The sequence below is a fragment of the Pongo abelii genome, chromosome 4, assembly GCF_028885655.2.
Source record: "Pongo abelii isolate AG06213 chromosome 4, NHGRI_mPonAbe1-v2.0_pri, whole genome shotgun sequence".
In the NCBI taxonomy this organism is placed as follows: Eukaryota; Metazoa; Chordata; class Mammalia; order Primates; family Hominidae; genus Pongo; species Pongo abelii.
Window position 1 is genome coordinate 185,746,142 of NC_071989.2, and position 20,902 is coordinate 185,767,043.

The 20,902-nt window shown below is 48.7% G+C and overlaps 1 protein-coding gene across 1 annotated transcript in view; it reads right to left on the reverse strand.

Moving 5' to 3' along the window:
• Positions 1 to 15,423: 15,423 nt before the first annotated feature.
• ZNF346 (zinc finger protein 346) overlaps positions 15,424 to 20,902 on the reverse strand; it is a gene marked incomplete at its 5' end in the record, with an annotated part of 44,562 nt that continues 39,083 nt past the window's right edge. The window contains 2 exon segments of the mRNA NM_001133409.1: positions 15,424 to 16,877; positions 19,245 to 19,338. Of these exon segments, the coding sequence (NP_001126881.1) occupies positions 16,790 to 16,877; positions 19,245 to 19,338 (182 nt within the window). The 3' untranslated portion in view covers positions 15,424 to 16,789.

A 20,902-nucleotide genomic window follows, 5' to 3' on the forward strand; every position in this document is an offset into this window, starting at 1 on the left:
TTGGCCAGGCTGGTCTCGAACTCATGACCTCAGGTGATCCACCCACCTCGGCCTCCCAAAGTGCTGGGATTACAGCCATGAGCCATTCTGCCTGGCCTCTTTCTTCATTTATTCTCCTTCCTTCCTTCCTTCCTCCCTCCCTCCTCCTCCTCTTCCTCCCCCCCTTCTTTCCTCCTTCCTTCCTCTTCCTCTTCTTTTTCCTCCTCCTCTTCTTTGTCCTCTCTTTTTTTTTTCTAAAACAAGTTTTATTTTGAGAACATTTTAAAATACAGAAAAAGTACACAGGGTCATACCATACCCGGCTGCTCAGAATTGACAATTGTTCATTACCATTTTTTTTTTTTAAGTTGAAACAGGGTCTCACTATGTTGCCCAGGCTGGTCTTGAACTCCTGGGCTCAAGCAATCTGCCTGTCTCGGCCTCCAAAAATGCTGGGAGTACAGGCGTGAGCCACTGCACGTGGCCTATTTTACCATTCTTTTCCAACCCTTTTCTACCTTGGCTTCTCCACAGGCTCCAGGGAGGTCTAGCTTGGCTGGTCAAAACGGAGGTGACATTGACAGCAAGTGAGTAATTAAAGGTTGGGTGTCAGAGTCGGACAGATCTGGGTTTTTTTTGGAGACAGAGTCTTACTCTGTCGCTCAGGTTGGAGTGCAGTGGCACGACCTAGGCTCACTGCAGCCACCACCTCCTGGGTTCAAGCGATTCTCCTGCCTCAGCCACCTGAGTAGCTGGGATTACAGGTGCGTGCCACCATGCCCAGCTAATTTTTGTACTTTTAGTAGAGACGGGGTTTTGCCATTGTTGGCCAGGCTTGAACTCCTGTCCACAAGACATCTGCTGGCCTCAGTCTCCCAAAGGGCTGGGATAACAGGTGTGAGCCACCTTGCCCAGTGACAGATCTGGGTTTGAGTCCCAAAAACTCTTGTGGTCACGGACAAATCACTTAACCTCAAGCCTCAGTTTCATCTTCTGTGCAATGGGAATAATACATCTTCCGTGAGGACTCAGTGTGATGATGTATGTCAAGCACAATGCCAGTGCCTGGCACATACCCCTTGCTCACTGAAGTGTAGCCAATATGAATATTTGCAGCTATGGGCCTGGGACCCACCCAAAAGCATGGGCAACACCCTCCTGTGACCGAGAGGGAGGGACTGTGAGAATGACCCCTCCTCAGCCTTCATTTCTCCTCATTTCCCACCTGTCCTCAATTCTGGGTACATCTATCTCCAGTTTATACTCTGAAAACAGCAGGGCTGTGAGTTGCAGGTTGCCCAGGGCATTTTTGTGGAGGCAGAGAGTTTAGAGCTGATGACAGCCTGGGAGAGCTCTGGGGAGGCTTCCAAACCAAAGTGGATGGAGGGGAACTGGGGAGGAGGGATCTGAGTGAGGTTAGTCCTGGCTAACCTTACTCAGTTCTAACTACCCTGGGCTGGTGCTGGGGCTTCTCACAGTCTCAGTAGCACCCCTCATCCCCTTATTCACTGGTCTCGGATACTCTAGACCTGTGGCCTGGCTTGCTAGGACAGAGGCTTTCAGGCTTTGCCAGACTCAGCTCTCTCTAGACTTGGGCCTACAAGCCTCACACCCACTGGGTGTTGGCATGCACATTTGTTTGGAGGAGGACCGACAGCTGGGAAGTGGCAGAGGCTGGGCTGGAAGGGTGAGAGGGTTGGTGGTCTCCAGGGAAGCAGGAAGTAAACTCGTGCCCTTCTGTACTTTGCCTGGTGCCCTCCTGGACCACGTAGGGTTTTGTTGGGGTGTGAATAACAGAAAACCTAAGTGACCAGGGCTTAAATGAAACAGCATATCCATCTCTCACTTAGCCCCACGTCTAGAGGTGGGTGTAGGTTGGTCTGAAGTCAGGGTTGACTGAGGACTCGTCTGTTCTCCAGGTTTTTCTCTCATGGTCGCAAGATGGTGGCTTCAGCTGCTGCCATCACATTTGTGCGGAGGCAGGAGGAAGGAAGAAGTTCCAGAGAGTTGAGTTTCCACACGGCAACTCCCAATTTCATTTCTTTGGCCAGACTGTGACATGGCCACCCCTAGCTGCAAAGGAAGCCAGGAAGTATATTCATTTTGCTGGACCCCTTGCTTTCCCTAACAAAACCAGGGGCTATCAAAAACAAGCTGTGACTGGTTCCCAAAATGACTTTTTTTTTTTTTTTTTGAGTCTCACTCTGTCGCCCAGGCTGCAGTGCAGTGGCATGATCTTGGCTCACTGCAACCTCCGCCTCCCAGGTTCAAGCAAATCTCCTGCCTCACCCTCCTGAGTAGCTGGGATTACAGGTGTAAGCCACCACAGCTGGGTAATTTTTTTGTATTTTTAGTAGAGATGGAGTTTCACCATGTTGGCCAGACTGGTCTCAAACTCCTGACCTCAGGTGATCCATCTGCCTCAGCCTCCCAAAGTGCTGGGATTATAGGAGTGAGCCACCGTGCCTGGCCCTAAAATGACTTCTTTAAACTACGGATCTAACCAAGTCACTCCTCAGCTTTTATATTTTTAAAATCATTTGTTTATTTATTTATTTGAGACAGAGTCTCATGCCCAGGCTGGAGTGCAGTGGCGCGATCTAGGCTCACTGCAACCTGTCTCCTGGGTTCAAACGATTCTCCTGCCTCAGCCTTCCAAGTACCTGGGATTACAGGCGTGTGCCACCACGCCTGGCTAATTTTTGTGTTTTTAGTAGAGACGGGTATCACCATGTTGGCCAGGCTAGTCTCGAACTCCTGGCCTCAAGTAATCCGCCTGCCTTGGCCTCCCAAAGTGCTGGGATTACAGACATGAGCTACTACGCCCGGCCAGCTTATTTTTATTAGAGACGGGGTCTTGTTACATTCCAGATGGGATTTCAACTGCTAGGCTCACAGGATCCTCCTGCCTCAGCCTCCCCATTAGCTGGGACTCCAGGCATGTGCCACTGTGCTGCCACTCCTCACCCTTAACTACTCTCCCCCCGCCACCCACTGGCACCCCCAGCTCCTCAGCCTGACATTCAGGGCCCTCCAGGACTGGCCTCTGCTGCTCTCTGCTGTCCCACCTCCAGTCTCCCCCAAGACACCTGCTCTGTTTCGCAGCTGCAGTGAGCTCCAGGTAAAGCCTCTGAATGTGCCTGACTGGCTGACACCGTGGCGTCTTTGCTCATGCTGCCTTTGTTGCTGAGTATTCTTCCTCTGGCCTGCCTATCTGTCCTCCCCGCTTTCCAGCCATTCTACCAGATACCTGCCATTCAGCTTTCTGGACTCCTCTCAGGCACTCCCTTGTCTTTTCTTTTCTTTTTTTTTGAGATGGAGTCTTGCTCTGTTGCCCAGGCTGGAATGCAGTGGCGCAATCTCGACTCACTGCAACCTCCGCCTCCCAGGTTCAAGCAATTTTCCTGCCTCAGCCACCCGAGTAGCTGGGATTACAGGCACGCACCACCACGCCCAGCTAATTTTTGTATTTTTAGTAGAGATGGGGTTTCACCATGTTGACCAGGCTGGGCTCGAGCTCCTGACCTCAGGTGATCCACCTGCCTCAGCCTCCCAAAGTGCTGGGATTACAGGTGTGAGCCACTGCGCCCGGCCAGGCATTCCTTTTTCTTTCAGATCCCTCCTGGCCACCCTAAACTGGACGTCAAAACCCTTTTCCTCTCTCTGGTAATGACCCCTCAAACTTTTCTTGATGTTGTGGTCCTCCCCTACTAGCAGTCCATGGAGGATTGGATGAAACCAACACTCCTCCTTGGCATTTGTGGTGGACATGTGACCCAGACCTGGCTAAGGAGAATATTCCATCTCCCAGGCCATTGTGATTAAGTCAGAGATGAGCATGTGACCATGGGAATGCCGATGAGAGCCAGTCTAGGTCTTTTATTGGAATGAATAGGAAACCAACTCTCTGAGAAGCTGAGCTGTGAATAGGGATGCCTAGAGTTGCTTGGGAGAGCTTCTCTATGAATAACAGCAATAAAGGAAACAAGAGGGCCAAGAGCTGGAGTGCACCTGGATCAAGCCATGCCTGAAGCCATTCCTTCTTTGAACATTTCACTATGTGAGCCAAATAATTTTTTCTTTGGCTAATCCTTTTTCTTAAACTCTTTATAAATAAAAGGCCCCTTCTCAGTAGAACACCCTTTCTTTGTGTCTCTACTCTCCTCTGTTGGCTCTTTGGCCACAGTACTCATTTGTTTACATGGCAGCAAATTCATCCTGTTTTCACTGCTATTTGTTTAAAACCTTTTAATAAATTTCCATGGCTTTTAGGAAAAAGACCTGTATTAGTTATCCATTGCTTCATAACACATTACTTTTAAACTTAATGACTTTACATAACAAATATTTGGCTGACTATTGGTGTTAAAGAAAAAATTATTCAAAGATACTTGTTTTTATTTTTATTTGTTTATTTTTCTTGAGAGTCTTGCTCTGTTGCCCAAGCTGGAGTACAGTGGCGCGATCTCGGCTCACTGCAACCCCTGCCTCCTGGGTTCAAGTGATTCTCCAGCCTCAGCCTCCCAAGTAGCTGGGATTACAGGCGCCTGCCACCATGCCCAGCTAATTTTTGTATTTTTAGTAGAGACAGGGTTTCACCATATTGGCCAGGATGGTCTCAAACTCCTGACCTCAAATGATCCACCCACCTCAGCCTCCCAAACTGCTGGGATTACAGGCGTGAGCCACCACGCCCGGGTCAACGATACTTATTAAAGCACAGTAAAGAAAACTTTATTCAGGACCACTGAGATAGTCACAGGGACCACTGCAATGGGATCTTGCGGAGGAGGAGAGAGATTGGGCTTCATTCTGAATACAGCATGGGCAAGTGGGAATTCTGAGCCAAGGAGCAGAGTGGGGAGCAGTGAATGGAAAATGACTAAGAGGAAACATGGGGGTAAAGGGATTCTGTCCAAACTGACCCAACAGGATTCTTGCTGAAGACAGGCCCATCAGCCATCACCTGGGGGATGGTGGAGGAGGAGGAACCTGATCAGATATCGAAGATGGGCGGCAGTTCTTGCTAAACTAGACTTAGCAGGTTCTTTGCTAAAACTAGATTTTACAAGGAAGTGCACAGATGGACCCAGGAGAAGGCTCAGAAGCCTGACTAAAATTTGGCCAACCAAAGAATCTTTGTCATTGGTAGAAGGCCTACATTTCTCTCAACAAGAGCCTCTTGATAGGGCTGCTTGAGTGTTCCCACAACACATTAGCTGGTTTCCCTCAGAGCTGGTGATCCAAGACAGAAATATTGAAGCTGGAATGTAATGTATAATTTACCCTCAGACATCAGATTCTTGTCACTTCTGTCTTATTCTATTAGTTAAAAGTGAGTCACAGCCAGGCACAGTGGCTCACACCTATAATCCCAGCACTTTGGGAGGCCGAGCAAGGAGGATTCCTTGAGCCTAGGAGTTTGAGACCAGCCTGGGCAACAGAGTGAGACCCTAATAAAAAATATTAGCCAGACGGGCGCGGTGGCTCACACCTGTAATCCCAGCACTTTGGGAGGCTGAGGCAGGTCAATCGCCTGAGGTTGGGAGTTCGAGATCAGCCTGGTCAACCTGGTGAAACCCTGTATCTACTAAAAGTACAGAAATTAGCTGGGCGTGGTGGTGGGTGCCTGTAATTCCAGCTAATTGGGAGGTTGAGACAGGAGAATCATTTGAACCCGGGAGGCAGAGTTTGCAGTGAGCCGAGATTGCACCACTGCACTCTTGCCTGGGCGACAAGAGAGAAACTCCGTCTCAAAAAAAAAGAAAAAAAAAATTAGCCAGGCACAGTGGTGCATACCTGTAGTTCCAGCTACTCAGGAGGCTGAGGTGGGAGGACTGCTTGAGCCCAGGAGATCGAGGCTGCAGTGACCTATGATTGTGCCATGCACTCCAGCCTGGGGGACAGAGCAAGACCTTGAATCAATCAATCAATCAGTAAGTAAAGTGAATTGCTACTTACAGCCCATATTAGGGGATATAGGGTAGAAATTAAACTTGACCTATTGAAGGGAGGGGTATTATAAAATGTAGATTTTTTTTTGTTTGTTTTTTGAGACAGAGTCTCGCTCTGTCACCCAGGCCGGAGTACAGTGTTACTTATCTCGGCTCACTGCAACCTCTGCCTCCTAGGATCAAGCCATTTTCCTGCCTCAGTCTCATGAGTAGCTGGGATTACAGCCCGGCTAAATTTTTTTTGTATTTTTAATAGAGACGGGGTTTCACTATGTTGTCCAGGCTGGTCTTGAACTCCTGATCTCATGATCCACCTGCTTTGGCCTCCCAAAGTGCTGGGATTACAGGCGCGAGCCACCGTGCCTGGCCAAAATGTAGATGTATTTTATTTTTATTTAAAAAAAATTCTTTTTTTTTGAGATGGAGTCTTGCTCTGTCGCCCAGGCTGGAGTGCAGTGGTGCAATCTCAGCTCACTGCAAGCTCCGCCTCCCGGGTTCATGCCATTATCCTGTCTCAGCCTCCCGAGTAGCTAGGATTACAGGCGCCCGCCACCACGCCCGGCTCATTTTTTTGTATTTTTAGTAGAGACGGGGTTTACCGTGTTAGCCAGGATGGTCTCGTTCTCCTGATCTCGTGATCCGCCCGCCTCGGCCTCCCAAAGTGCTGGGATTACAGGTGTGAGCCAACGGGCCCGGCCAGGAATCCCTCCTCTGTCCAACCTAACTGCCCTCTGCCCTGGAGCTGTTCAGCCTCTATCAATTTTTCTGACTCTCAGGGAACGTTTTCATTCAGTTGCAAGACACAGAAACTCAAAAATCAAACCTGCTTACACAAAATAGTGAATGTACTGGCTCATGCACTTTTTAAAGAGATGAGGTCTTGTTGTGCTGCCCAGGCTGGATTTGAACTCCTGGGCCTAAGAAATCCTCCTGCCTTAGTCTCCTGAATAGCTGGGACTACGGGAGCATGACTTTAAGTCCTGGTGTGAATCAGGCTTCAGAAACAGCTTGATCCTGGTTCCCAGTAGTATGGTCAAAACTCATTCTCTCTTCTGTCTTCTTCTCTATGGCAGGTGCTCCCTAAGAAGTGACAAAGAAGGCCACTAACAGCTCTGGGCTCAAGACATTCCCACTTGGCAACTTCTCAATTGTTCTGGCAAAAGCCAGGAGAGTGGAGGTCTTCCCCACCCAGACTACATAAGCTGAGGGTGGGGTTTTTCGAAGAGAAGCTTATTATAGGAAGAAGGGTAAACAGACACTAGGAAGCTTCTGATTATTATACCTAGGGATTCTGTGAGCCTTTACTGCACAAACTGTTCCCAAACTTAATTATTTAAAACAATGTATTATTTCTCACAATTCTGTGATTAGCTGGGCTCAGGTGGCAGTTCTGCTTATGCTGTGGATTGGCTATGCTAGAGGGTCTGGGATGTCCTCCCTCACACCCTCACATGTATGGAGCTGGCTGTTGGCTTCTCTCTCCACCTGGTCTGTGGTCGCCACATGGTCTAGCCCAAACTTCCTTTCACAGTGTCAGGAACGGAAGCTGCACGGGCACTTAAGTCCTAACCTTGGAAGTCGTACAGTCATGTCACTGAATTCTCTGATCAAAGCAACTCACAAGGCTAGTTCAGATTCAAGAGACTGGGAAATGGACCCCCCTCATCTTGATGGGAGCAGTGATAAAGTCACATTGCAAAAGGACACAGGCACAGGGAGGCAATGATTCATGGGAGGCCATTATTGAAACAATCAACTGCGTTCCACAACTCGCTTCTCCTAGTTCCTTTCACTGAGCCTCCTCCCACCCCAGCAGCTTGGCTCCCTTGACCTTCATGACCACTAGAGGATCATCTCCCTCAAGAAGTCTTTCCGGCCAGGTGCGGTGGCTCACAGCTGCGATCCTAGCACTCTGGTAGGCCAAAGTGGGAGGATCGTTTGAGCTCAGGAGTTCAAGACCAGCCTAGGCAACACAGTGGGACCCTGTGTCTACAAAAAATAAGATAATTAGCTGGGTGTGGTGGTGTGCACCTGTAGTCTCAGCTACTCGGGAGGCTGAGGTGGGAGGATCACTTGAGTCAGGGAGGTCGAGGCTGCAATGAACTGTTTGCACCACTGCCTTCCAGCCTGTGTGACAGAGTGAGACTCTGTTTCAAAAAACAAACAAAATAAATGTCTTTCCTGTGAAATCCCAGCAATGGTACCTACCACACCATACCCATTTTTATTCATTTATTCCTTAATGTATTAAATCATCAAGCAGTTATTAAAACATAACCACAGTCCTATGCTAGGGACCAGGGATGCAGTATCATAACACCCAATTCCTGCCCTCAAGCAGTTTCTAGTCTAAAAGAAGAGAGAGGGAATTAGATCATCGTAACACAGCATATTAAGGGCTATGCTAGAGGGGAACACAGGGCATCTGGGAACACAAAGGGCAGCCAACTTGGCCTTGGGGGCCAGTGATCTCTGGATGAGTGGAGGTCCCCAGGTTGACAACGGGAGCTGGAGCAAGTATTAGGCAGAAATCTTGGTTGCAAGTGATAGAAACTCAACTGACTTAAAGAAAAGTCATAACTAAAAAGTCCTGAGGGATATTAGCTTCAGGCATAGTTGGATCCAGGTAGTCATTAGAAATGAGTCTCTCCTTATCTGGAGTACAGTGGTGTGATCTCGGCTCACTGCAACCTCTGCCTCGCGGGTTCAAGCGATACTCCTGCCTCAGCCTCCTGAGTAGCTGGCACTACAGACGTGCGCCACCACACCTGACTAATTTTTGTATTTTTAGTAAAGACGGGGTTTCACCATGTTGGCCAGCTGGAATTGAACTCCTAGCTTCAAGTAATCTGCCTGCTTTGGCCTCCCAAAGTACTGGGGTTATAGGTGTGAGCCACTGAGCCCGGCCTCCTCTGTGTTGGCTTAGTTCTGAAGCAGGCTGTCCTTACATGCTGGACACTAACAGCTGAAGACTATGACTGTGATTACTCAGTCGGGTCATAGGCTCACTCCTGGAATCAAAGAGCAGGGTCAGTCCCTTGGAACCACAGGATCTGAGAATGAAGCAGGTTTGTCACCCAGAGGAGAAAAGGAAAAGAAGGGCTGTGGAGCTGGCCTGACATCAGGTGTACTTCTAAACAGGTGACTAAGTTACAGCCCTCAAACAGAGGGGGCCTCCTGAGGGAAATGTCCTGAGGGAAGGGGAAATCGGCCTTGGGAATGAGCAGATGTGCTAAGATCAAATCTCTCTCCAAGGCTACTTCTTGGTTGTGTAAGCTCTGCAAGACTTTGTCCCTGACTTTCTCCTGTGAAATCAAGTCTTTGCCAGTTGTCCTGAGGGTTAACTGAAATAGCATATACAGGGGCTCGTGAAGTCACCCTGTTCTCTTCCCATTAAATCAAACAGTAAAGTCCCAGGGCTGGTCTACCTTGCTAGAAAAAAGAAGCAGATTCCACCTAGTGGCTAATGGGGTCATTGCACTGAAGAGTTGACCATTTACGGAACTGCGTTCTGATATTCCTAGACAGATGAAGCAGCATATATGAACAGTAAGCTTGGGAGAGACAGGCCAGGGACGGGTCTGCCCTGTCTCTGTAATAGGGCTTTGCACAGGGCAGAGAGGTGAGGTGAGGTGGATGGATGGTCAGAGGGAGAAAGTGTTCTTCCTATTGTATTTTACACTAGTGACTGCTCATCAGAGCATCTGGTTTGGGGGTGGGGACAGCTCATCTGGCAGGGACTGCTGTGAGGGAAGGAAGGGCTTTCTTCTTCTTTTTTTTTTTTGTGACGGAGTCTCGCTCTGTCGCCCAGGCTGGAGTGCAGTGGCACGATCTCAACTCACTGCAAGCTCCGCCTCCCAGGTTCATGCCATTCTCCTGCCTCAGCCTCCCAGTAGCTGGGACTACAGGCACCCGCCACTACGACCAGCTAATTTTTTGTATTTTTAGTAGAGACGGGGTCTCACCATGTTAGCCAGGATGGTCTCGATCTCCTAACCTTGTGATCCGCCCACCTCAGCCTCCCAAAGTGCTGGGATTACAGGCGTGAGCCACCGCGCCTGGACTCTTCTTCTTCTTCTTTTTTTTTTTTTTTTTTTTAAGAGGCTCCCACTATGTTGCCCAGGCTGGACTTGAACTCCTGGGCTCAAGCGATCCTCCTGCCTCAGCCTCCCGAGCAGCTGGGATTACAGGCACGTGCACCACACCTGGCTTAGGGCTCTGGGAGGAAACTCTACCTGTTCATTGCTACTTCTTTAGGATTTGAGCTGGGAACAGTGATTTCTTCTAATTTCCACTTCACAAGACAGTATCAAGGCCTCGGGTCACATATAGCTGGTGGCAGTGCTCAGACCAACACTTAGGGCCCCTGAATCCCAGGCCCTTGTCCCTCATGCCACCCCTCATTGGCTGCTATACAGGTACATGTCTAGATCTGTGTCTGCACTGGTGGGTTGTTATATTCAAACCGCTGCTTTGCATCTAGCTCTGGGCTAAGAGCATGCTTCCACTTCCTCTTGGTTCCATTTCATGCAGGATTCCATTTCTTCCCCTCAGGTGTGACACCTCAGTAGTGTCACTGGCCAAAGAGCCTTGGGCCTGGGATAAGCAGGGGCTCCCCAGTAGTGGAGGGTGACTTTTCCCTGGACCCCAGTAAAGAATCACTTCTAGCCACTATGCTACTTTTCCCCCCGCCTCAGTCAGATCGAATTACTGAATCTTATTACATGGGGCTTTGCCAGATGCCATCTGCTTGTGGCCTTACCCCCGCTCCAGGGGGACTCAGGGCTTACTTCAGGTCAACAATAGAAAGAGCAGCAGCTATCATTTATATAGCATTTATCATGTGTAAGGCACTATTAATTATTTCATATCTATCTATTCTTTTACTTCTCACCATCACCCTGTGAGGTAGGTACTAATGTTCCACCCGGAGGCAGCTTTGCAATGGCAGAGCTGGGATCTGAACCTTAGCTGCTTGCTTCCCAGAACCTGAGTTTTCGCCACTACACTAGACTGCCTCTCCAGAGCTGATGCCTCTCTGAGACCCTCCCTAGGCAGTGGAGCCATGAGCAGGGGCTCCCTCACATGCTTGCCTGCTGTATTATGGGTCCTGGGTATTGATTTCTGAGGCCATTCGAGGCTACAAAATTCAAACCTGTCTTGAGGATGCTAAGAGTAAGAGAGGCTCTGATTTCAAGTCAGGAACTATGGATTCAAATTCCTGGGTACCACCAGAATGGCCAATATTAAAAAAACTGACAACATGAAGTGCTAACCAAGACATGGAGCTGCTGGAGCTCCCACACACTGCTGGTGAGGATGTAAGTCAATAGAGCCACTTTGGAAAACTGTTTGGCAGTGTCTAGACAAGCTAAACATATGCCTACTCTATGATTCCATGCCTGAGTAGATGAGTGAACATGTGTACCAAGCAACATGTACAAAATCCTTCACAGCAGTTTTATTTATGATACCCCCAAACTAGAAACAACCCAATTATCCCTCAACAGGATGGCTGGGCCAGGCGTGGTGGCTCACACTTGTAATCCCAGCACTTTGGGAGGCTGAGGCGGGTGGATCGCTTGAGCCCAGGAGTTTGAGACCAGCCTGGGCAATAGGGTTAGACCCCATCCCTACAAAAAATACGAAAAACTAGCTGGCATGGTGGCATGTGCCTGTAGTCCCAGCTACTAGGGAGGCTGAGGCGGGAGGATCACTTGAGCCCAGGAGTTTGAGACCAGCCTGGGCAACAGAGTGAGACTCCATCTCTACAAAAAATAGAAAAAATTAGCTAGTGTGGTGGCATGTGCCTGTAGTCTCAGCTACTTGGGAGGCTGAGGTGGGAGGATCACTTGAGCCCAGGAGGTTGAGGCTGCAGTGAGTCTTGATGGCACCACTGCATTCCAGCCTGGGGGCCAGGGTGAGAACGTCTCAAAAACAAAAACAAAAAAGTAGGATGGCTAAATTGTGCTATATTCAAATAAAGGACCATTACACAGCATGAAAAAACTCAACTTGTTTTTTTTTTTTTTTTTTTTTTGAGACAGTGTCTTACTACGTCACCTAGGCTGGAGTGCAGTAGTGTGATCTCAGCTCACTTGCAACCTCCGCCTCCCAGGTTCAAGCAATTCTCCTGCCTTAGCCTCCTGAGCAGCTGAGATTACAGGCATCCACCATCACGACCGGCTGATTTTTGTATTTTTAGTAGAGACAGGGTTTCACCATGTTGGCTAGGCTGGTCTTGAACTCCTGACCTCAGGTGATGCGCCCGCCTCGGCCTCCCAAAGTGCTGGGATTACAGGCATGAGCCACTGCGCCTTGCTGAAAAAAAAAAAAACTGAACTTCTGAGACATACGGTAACATGGGTGAATTCCACAAACTAATATTGTACAAAATGTATGATTCCATTTTTATAAAACTCAAGAGCAAGCAAAACTAATCTATAATGATAGAGGTCAAAATAGTGGTTACTTCTTGGGGATACTGACTAGGAGCAGAAATGAGGGAATGTTTTAGGGACCTGGCAATGTTCTGTATCTTGATCTGGAGGGTGACTGCCCCAATGTATACATATAAGTGAGGATTCATCAAACTGAAGTCTAAAATTGGTGCACATTACTGAATGTATAGTATACCTCAAAAAGTTAGGGAAAAAAAAGAAACAGTTAAACAATTTCTGGGTATGGTGCACAGTTGTTTTTGTCTCCCTCCCCCTGCATCCATCCCCCCTTAATCTGGAAAGAGCCCTACAACCTTCTTCTTTTGGGGTTGTATCACTCCCTCTCTCAATGTTTTAGGTGGAGCTGACTCAGCTTTAGGCACATGGCCCAGGCCCCAAATCAGAGTGCCTTTTCCCCTAGCCACAATGATTAATTCAGGGATGAGAACAGGACTAAACCAGTTGAGGCAATCCCAGATATTTTGTTGGAACTAGTGGAGAAAGGTGTTCTTTCCACTGTTGTTACTAACATATCAGGATAGAAGCCTGGGGCTGCCAGTGGCCACCTTGGCACCTCTTGGAGAGAGCTTGCCTGAGAGAGGGCACACAGAGGAAAGCAGAGGGATAGAAAATTCTTCCTGATGAGACCATCTCAGAGTCTGGGTCCAGCTATCACTGTATGTGGATTTTTCATTAAGTGAATCAATACATTCACTTTTTTAGCTAATCGCTTTGATTTGCATTTCTAACACTTTAATAATTAGAGTCTACTACACTGGGAATGGACAAAATTATGAGAAAAATGGAGGCACTTGGAATATAAACATTGAGCCTTGTCTCATCTGTTTTGTGGGTGCTGCCCCTGCCCTGAGTGGCTGCTCACCCTGTGAGACCATGGCACTGGCAGGAGATGGGTGAGGCAGGCTGCAGGGGCCATGTGGGAAGCACTCTGGTCCTCACTCGTAAAGGGTTCCAGAAGAAGTCTAGAGAACTGGATTCTACTCTCCATTTTGTCATTTCTTAGAGGCAAGACCTTGGGCAAATCATGACACCTTTTTCAGCCTTGTTCCTTCTGGAGAGAAGGTTTTTATTTATTTTATTTTTTATTTTTTTAGACATAGGATTTCACCATGTTGGCCAGGATGGTCTTGAACTCCCGGCCTCAAGTGATACACCCGCCGCGGCCTCCCAAAGTGCTGGGATTACAGGTGTGAGCCACCCTGCCTGGCCTCCTTCTCTATAAGGAATATCAACTCTTAGCTCAAAGGTTGTTATGCTTTTTCATACCTTTGGCTGAGTCAGCTCCTGCATCCTAGGCATTCTTATCATTGTCATCATGATCTTTGACTGTGTGTGAACCCCTAAGAGCAAGAAAGTGTTCATCTCTAGGTCCCTTTACCAACAGGGCTGGCCACACAGCCGGTAGGGACTACAAAGTGGTCTTGCAGGCTGGAGGCTCACGGTATGATAGCCCACTCACTCCCTGCCCTTCATTTCCTTGCTTGGTAGGTGGGGCTGAATCTGACAGACTAGGTGGCTTAGAAGGACTCTGGGCAATTGCTGAGGCAGTCTGATCTTGGGAAGCTGAGAACCTCCCCTGGGGCTGTGTAGAGCCTTTCACAGCTGACCAGGAGCAGGGGCTGAGTGGTACTGAATGGGAGCTGAGGCTGCCTAGGCCCCTTCCTCAAATCTGGCTGTCTACAAGTAAAGGATGGACAAAGAGCTCTTGAGGCCATAACATTCCTTTCTTTTTTTAAATTTTAAAAATTATTATTTTTAGAGACAGGGTCTTGCTCTGTTGTTCAGACTGGAGTACAGTGGCATAATCATAGCTCACTGCTGCCTTGAACTCATGGTTAAAGCGATCCTCCTGCCTCACCCTTCCAGGTAGCCAGGACTACAGGCATGCACCACCACACCTGGCTATCTTCTTTTAAAATTTATTATTTATTTATTTTGAGACAGGAGTCTCGCTCTGTCACCTAGGCTGGAGTGCAGTGGCACGATCTCAGCTCACTGCAACCCTCCGCCTCCCGGGTTCAAGCAATTCTCCTGCCTCAGCCTTCTGAGTAGCTGGGACTACAGATGTGTGCCACCACGCCCAGCTGATTTTTCTATTTTTTACAGAGACAGGGTTTTGCCATGTTGGCCAGGCTGGTCTCGAACTCCTGACCTCAGGTTATCCACCTGCCTTGGCCTCTCAAAGTGCTCGGATTACAGGCATGAGCCACGGCACCCAGCCTTCAAATTTATTTTTATACTGTTTTTTTTTTGAGACAGAGTCTTGTTATGTTGCCCTGGCTGGAGTGCAGTGGTTATTCACAGGCATGATCATAGCATACTTCAGGCTGGAACTCCTGGGCTTGAATGGTCTTTCTGACTTAGCCTCCTGAGCAGCTGGGACTATAGGTGCATGCCGCCGCACCTGGCCATAACACTCCTTCTCATCTAATTTTTGAGTCACGGAAAATGCTCTTTCAAGAATCACCAGGCCTATGGTAAGTCCCATGGAACAAACCTATCACTGTGTAAGAGCTGAGCAGGAAAAAACCATCTCTCCTTATACACCTCATTTGTTCATTCAATAAAACTTCATGACACACCACTATGGACATCAGGAAGTGGAGATGAATAAGGCTGGGTCTCTGCCCTAAGTGATTAGCCTGGAAAGCCATACGGGACACAGTTTCCATACTGGCCTCCTTGTCTCCTTTCCTGCCCCTCCCTGCATTCCTTTACATAACAGCCAGAATAATTCTCTCAAACATAAAGCAGATGCCCAGCTTAAACCCTTTAAAGACCTTCATGAGGCCCTATGTAACAGGAGAAGCAGGAGAAGGTGGTGGATGAGAAGATGAGGCTGTATTGAATTCAGGGCACCTGAACTCAAGGGAGACTTTCACAGGGTGCTTGACTCTGTCCCAACTCCTAAAGTGACCACTGGGGACTACTGAGGTCTGAATGGGGTGGGGGTGAGGGGTCAAGACAGACATACTAGATCCAATGGCAATATGGCTCAAAACCCTAGGTCTGTTAAGTTGCAGTCTGGCTCATGGGGGAAATTCTTTATTTGGATGCTTCAGTGACCAAGAGACAGAGCATTAGGCACACACATAAGCACACACATACACACAAACACACACACACACACACACATCCACACACAATATGCAAAGCAAAGGCATTTCACAGGTGAAGGGATAGGGAGTGGGGGAAGGAGGCCACAAGAGCAGCTAGGGGCTTCTCTGACACAATGAAGAGAAGCCTCTGATGGTGACACTCCTTGGAATTCTTGCCTCAAAGCTACAAGGAAAAATCTATCCCTGTGGACTCAGTCCCAGGCCATAAAACACAGCAAAGATAGAGAAATCTGGGTGTGGAGCCTGGGAAACGCCTGTTCCTCACTGTAGAAACCTGCATCAGCTCTCTCTCTCTTTCTCTGGGACCCAGAAATCGCCTGGTGGATGATGGGGAAGGCTAGCACCACAGCAACCTGGGCAAGGTGGTCTGCTGCACAAGGGGGAAGAGAGGGCTAGTAGGGCCGAGGGTAGCAATGAACCTCACAGCTAGCTGGCATGAGGCAGTTTGCCTTCAGGGGCAGAACTCTCAGGGAGACTTGCATGTGGGGCACTTTCCCATGTGACCTTGGGTCAGAGCACCTCTGATGGAGGAGGGGAAAGGTCCCATCCCCATTGGAGTGTCCTATGATCCCAGTGGACATGGAGGCCGCCCCCAGCCCCAGCTCGTTGCCAACTGCTGCAGATCCTTAGCACCATTCAGGAACTGTGGAGGGGGCAGCGGGGGTAGCAATGCTCCGCCAAGATTGTGTCACTGCTCCAGGAGGAGACTTCACAGTTGGCAGAAACCTGCACAACTGGCCATATCTGGTCTAAGACTCAGGAAAGCCTACACCTTCTGGGGGAAGGCGGAGTGTCATATTAGCTCCAAGCTCCCATGTTGCAGCCATTTCCTCTGTTTCCTGCCCCAGCCCAGGTTTGGCATGAAAGTTCCAGGTTTCGCTGGAAATGTCTAGGGCCCAGAGAGATCTCTGCTCTTTAGTTGCAAGAACTGGCCCAAAACTGACCTTTAGAGGAAAGACAGGTGGCAGGGGCCTCAGCACCTATGGCCCAGAGGGGTTGGGGAAGGGGGAAAGCCACCCTCCAAACTACCACCCCGCGAGACCCCAAGTCTCTCAATACCCTTGCCTCCCCTGTCATGACCTACAGGACCCCTGCCAAAGGGGAGCAGCAGGAGTGAATTAGCCTGGACCAATCAGAGGCTGTCTGTGGCCCAATCCTGCCTCAGGCCTGTGTACTTTCCTGGTGAGAACAAGGAGCAAGAGGGAGCCAAGGGCTGAGCAGTCACGGGAAGCTGGCTCATGGCTGGCCCAACATGGGATGCTGGGCAGAATCACCTCTAGTCTTCCAAGGTGGTTGAGTCTTTCTGAATGGGTTGCCTTTGCATTGGAATCTGGCCCAGAGATGATGCCACTGTTTTTGGTGACCTGTATTTGAGAAGGAACAAAGGAAGAGGGTCAGTGTGTGACAGCTGTATTGGCTTATTGCAATGATAGCACTGCCCTTCTAGGGCCTTGAAGTAATAGGCAGGACACCTTTCCTTCACTGAGGTCCACTGTGGGCTGGCAGAATGCTGGATGCTTAGCTTCCATCATTCCATCCTCATGGCAATTCTGCAAGGTGAGAAACAGCACCCTCATTTTACATACAAGGAAACTAAAGTTCAGAAAGTTTAAGTGGCTTGCCCAAAGTATGTTTTTAAGTGGTAGGTTCAGGACTGTAGCCAATGCCTTTTCACTATACCAAACCACTGCCTACAGGGCCCTATAAAAACTCATTCCATTTGGTAGTGGCAGAGTAAAATGAATGGGCTTCGAAGTCAAACAGGCTTGAATCCTAGGTCTAACTCCAAGTAACTAAGTGACCTTGGGCAAGTCAATTAACCTATCTGATAATTAGGCTTTCTTTGGTTGTAAAAGGTGGGGTTGGGAGCGGGTATCCTAATTTCAGACCTTTTGTTGAGAAATTTAATGAGACTGAATCAGGTGTTCAACAAATTATAGCTTTATTCTTATAGAATTAGAGGCTTTTTTAAAATTTTGAGACAGGATCTCACTCAGGCACCCAGACTGGAGAATAGTGGTGCCATCATAGCTCACTGCAACTCATAGCTCACTCCAACTCCTGGGCTCAAGCTATTCTCCCACTTCAGCCTCTCAAGTAGTTGGGACTACAGGCGTGCGCCGCCACTCCTGGCTAACTTTAGTTTTTGTAGATGGGGTCTCACTACATTGCCCATGTTGGGAGAATTACAGACTTATTGACTTGCCCAAGGTCACACTGCTGGAAAGTTTAGCAAGAGAACAGTGAACAACACTGGCAATTTCAGGTGTGGGTAGCCCCAGGGCGGGGCTCTGGTTGGCTTCAGGTTGTCTATTGTAACTGCCATCAGCCAGGCTGCAAGGGAGGTATGTATGCTGAAACACTGTGGGGCTGAGTTGCTGGGGCTTGTCTCAAGTCTATACCTAAGAGTCTCCCAAAGTAAAAAACATATTCACAGGTAGAGGATGATCTGCTACAGTGTGAGAGAGGAGACTCCAGGCAGAGCAGAGAGAATTAAAGACATTTTTTACACCAATACTCTGTGTTTCTACCACCTTTAAATCATTCAGCTCAATGAGCAAAGCAAAATCAATGACCAAAGTCAAAGCAATCATTTTGGCAGCTTGCCTGCCTGAAACTCAGTTTCCTTGTCTGTAAAATGGGAATTCTTCTACCTATCTCAGAAGGTTATGCTGGGGCCAGGTGCAGTGGCTCACGCCTGTATCCCAGCACTTTGGGAGGCTGAGGCAGGCGGATCACTTGAGCTCAGGAGTTTGAGACCAGCCTGGCCAACATGGTGAAACCCCATCTCTACTTTAAAAAAAAAACAAAAAACAACGTTATGTTGTGGCACACTGCTCATACCACACATTTCCCTTCAGAGAGGAAGGGACAGAACCATGTGGGCCCTCCAGGCCAGGCCCTATCCTCTTCATATCAATGGTGCCATAGCCTACTTCTGAGCCTGACGCCTTGGGAAGGGCATGCTGTGAGCCAGTCAGGCTTCAGTTTGAACCATGACCTTGCTTCATGCACATCAGCACTTTGAATGCTGGTTGTCTGTATGCATAAAATGGGAATAATTATCTCTTCCTCTCAGGGTTGGAAGGATTACCTGAGAAAATCTGCTTGACATATGGCCTGCAACAGAAGAGGGGCTCAATGAATGTTAGTCACTTCCAAGATTACCATGAACAGGTAACTCTCTGTTCACCTGGTTCCTTCAAAACCCTTATCACAATCTGTGATTATTGGTTGTTTACTTGCTTAGTCTGTTTCCACCCACCAGGCTGTAAGGTCAGGAGAGCAGAGACTGGGTCTGTCTTGGCCACCATTCAGAAGATGCTCAATATATATCTGATTAAGGAATGAGAAGGCCTGGTCAGATTTGATAATGACCTATAGAGGGAACTCCTGCCAGCAAAGGAGAGGGTCTCCAGGCCAGTGGAAAAGCACTTCCCCAGTCAGAGTGCTACAGACTAGGAAAGCCAGGTGTTCTTAGGGTCCCACCAAGGAAATCATGTATGCTTCTCTATTAAACCCTTCAGTCCAACAGGTCTAAAGGCTGGGCAGAAGCTGGTGGAGAAATACATATAGAGGAGACACTTGTTCATGTTACATGATTCATCTTCTGTTCACTGAAAAAAGGCTGCCAGGATTCCATTTCAGCCGAGAACTACCTGGCTTTGTTCTGATGCAGAAGTCCTGAGCTCCTGCTATGGATCCTAGAATTTCAAAAAATGGTTACTTACTGGTTCTTGTGTTTGAAGCCGCTGACATGAGCTTGGTACTGTTCTATGGAGTTCAGCACTATCTTACATGTTTTGCAGGGGTAGCCCTTTCCAGCTGAAACACATCAAAATCAAGATCTTAGTAATCCAGAAAGAAGGAAGCAGAAGACTGTTGCTTTTCAGAGTGTACAAATGCCCTTCTAAGGACGGACAGGTGAGGTGAGGTGAGGTTGCTGGCCCTGATGAGAACCCAGAGGCCACAGTGCTCAGGAGGCACAGACTGTGTGCCTATGTGCTTCCTGGGGTTGGGAAGATCCTCATTCCTGTGTCCCTCGTCCCAGCATAGAGCCTGGCCCAGACTAGCTGTCTGCTGAGTGATAAAAGAATGACAGAACAGAGAGGTGACATTTGGTCTAACTGTCTTTTCTACCTTGACTGTGCTGAGTGGCCTCATTAAGGATGCCCTTCACTGAGAGATCTCTGGGAAGGTGCCACTCTCCTAGGGCTTGCAGTAACAGTAATTAATGAGAACGCTGGTTATGATAATCAATCTGTCTTTCTACCCTGGGAATCACAGACCCTATCTCACTTTACCAGGGCTGCTCCAATGACAAAGTGGCTTTTCCCACATGGTCTGGTAGTGAGTGAGGAGCCAGGATAGGGAACTGAACTGCTGGTTCTGCTTTCAGGTGATCTTAGCTAGATCCCTTCCTTTCTTCTGATCCTTAGCTTTTCTTTTCTTTTTTTTTTTTTTTAAAACAGAGTCTCGCTCTGTGGCCAGGCTGGAGTGCAGTGGCGTGATCTCGGCTCACTGCAACCTCTGCCTCCCAGGTTCAAGGGATTCTCCTGCTTCAGCCTCCCAAGTAGCTGGAACTACAGGCGTGTGCCACCACACCCAGCTAATTTTTGTATTTCTGGTAGAGACAGGGTTTTACCATGTAGGCCATGATGGTCTCTCTCTCTTGACCTCGTGATCCACCTGTCTAGGCCTCCCAAAGTGCTGGGATTATAGGCGTGAGCTACCGCACCCGGCCTGATCCTTAGCTTTTCTTAACCTCAAACCAATTATACTGCAACTTATTTTTTTTTTTGAGACAGAGTCTTGCTCTGTCGCCCAGGCTGGAGTGCAGTGGTGTGATCTTGGCTCACGGCAAGCTCCGCCTCCCGGGTTCACGCCATTCTCCTCCGTGTCCTGAGTAACTGGGACTACAGGCGCCTGCCACCACGCCCGGCTAATTTTTTTTTGTATTTTTAGTAGAGACGGGGTTTCACTGTGTTAGCCAGGATGGTCTTGATCTCCTGACTTCATGATCCACCCGCCTCGGCCTCCCAAAGTGCTGGGATTACAGGCGTAAGCCACCACGCCCAGCCCATAACTTATTTATTTATTTAGAGACGGAGTTTCGCTCTTGTTGCCCAGGCTGGGGTGCAATGGCGTGATCTCCGCTCCCTGCAACCTCCGCCTCCCGGGTTCAACCGATTCTCCTGCCTCAGCCTCCCAAGTAGCTGGGACTACAGGTGCGCACCACTGTGCCTGGCTAATTTTTCTATTTTTAGTAGAGACAGGGTTTCACTATGTTGGCCAGGCTGGTCTCAAACTCCTGACCTCAGGTGATCTGCCCGCCTTGGTCTCCTCCCAAAGTGCTGGGATTACAGGAGTTGAGCCACTGTGCCCAGCC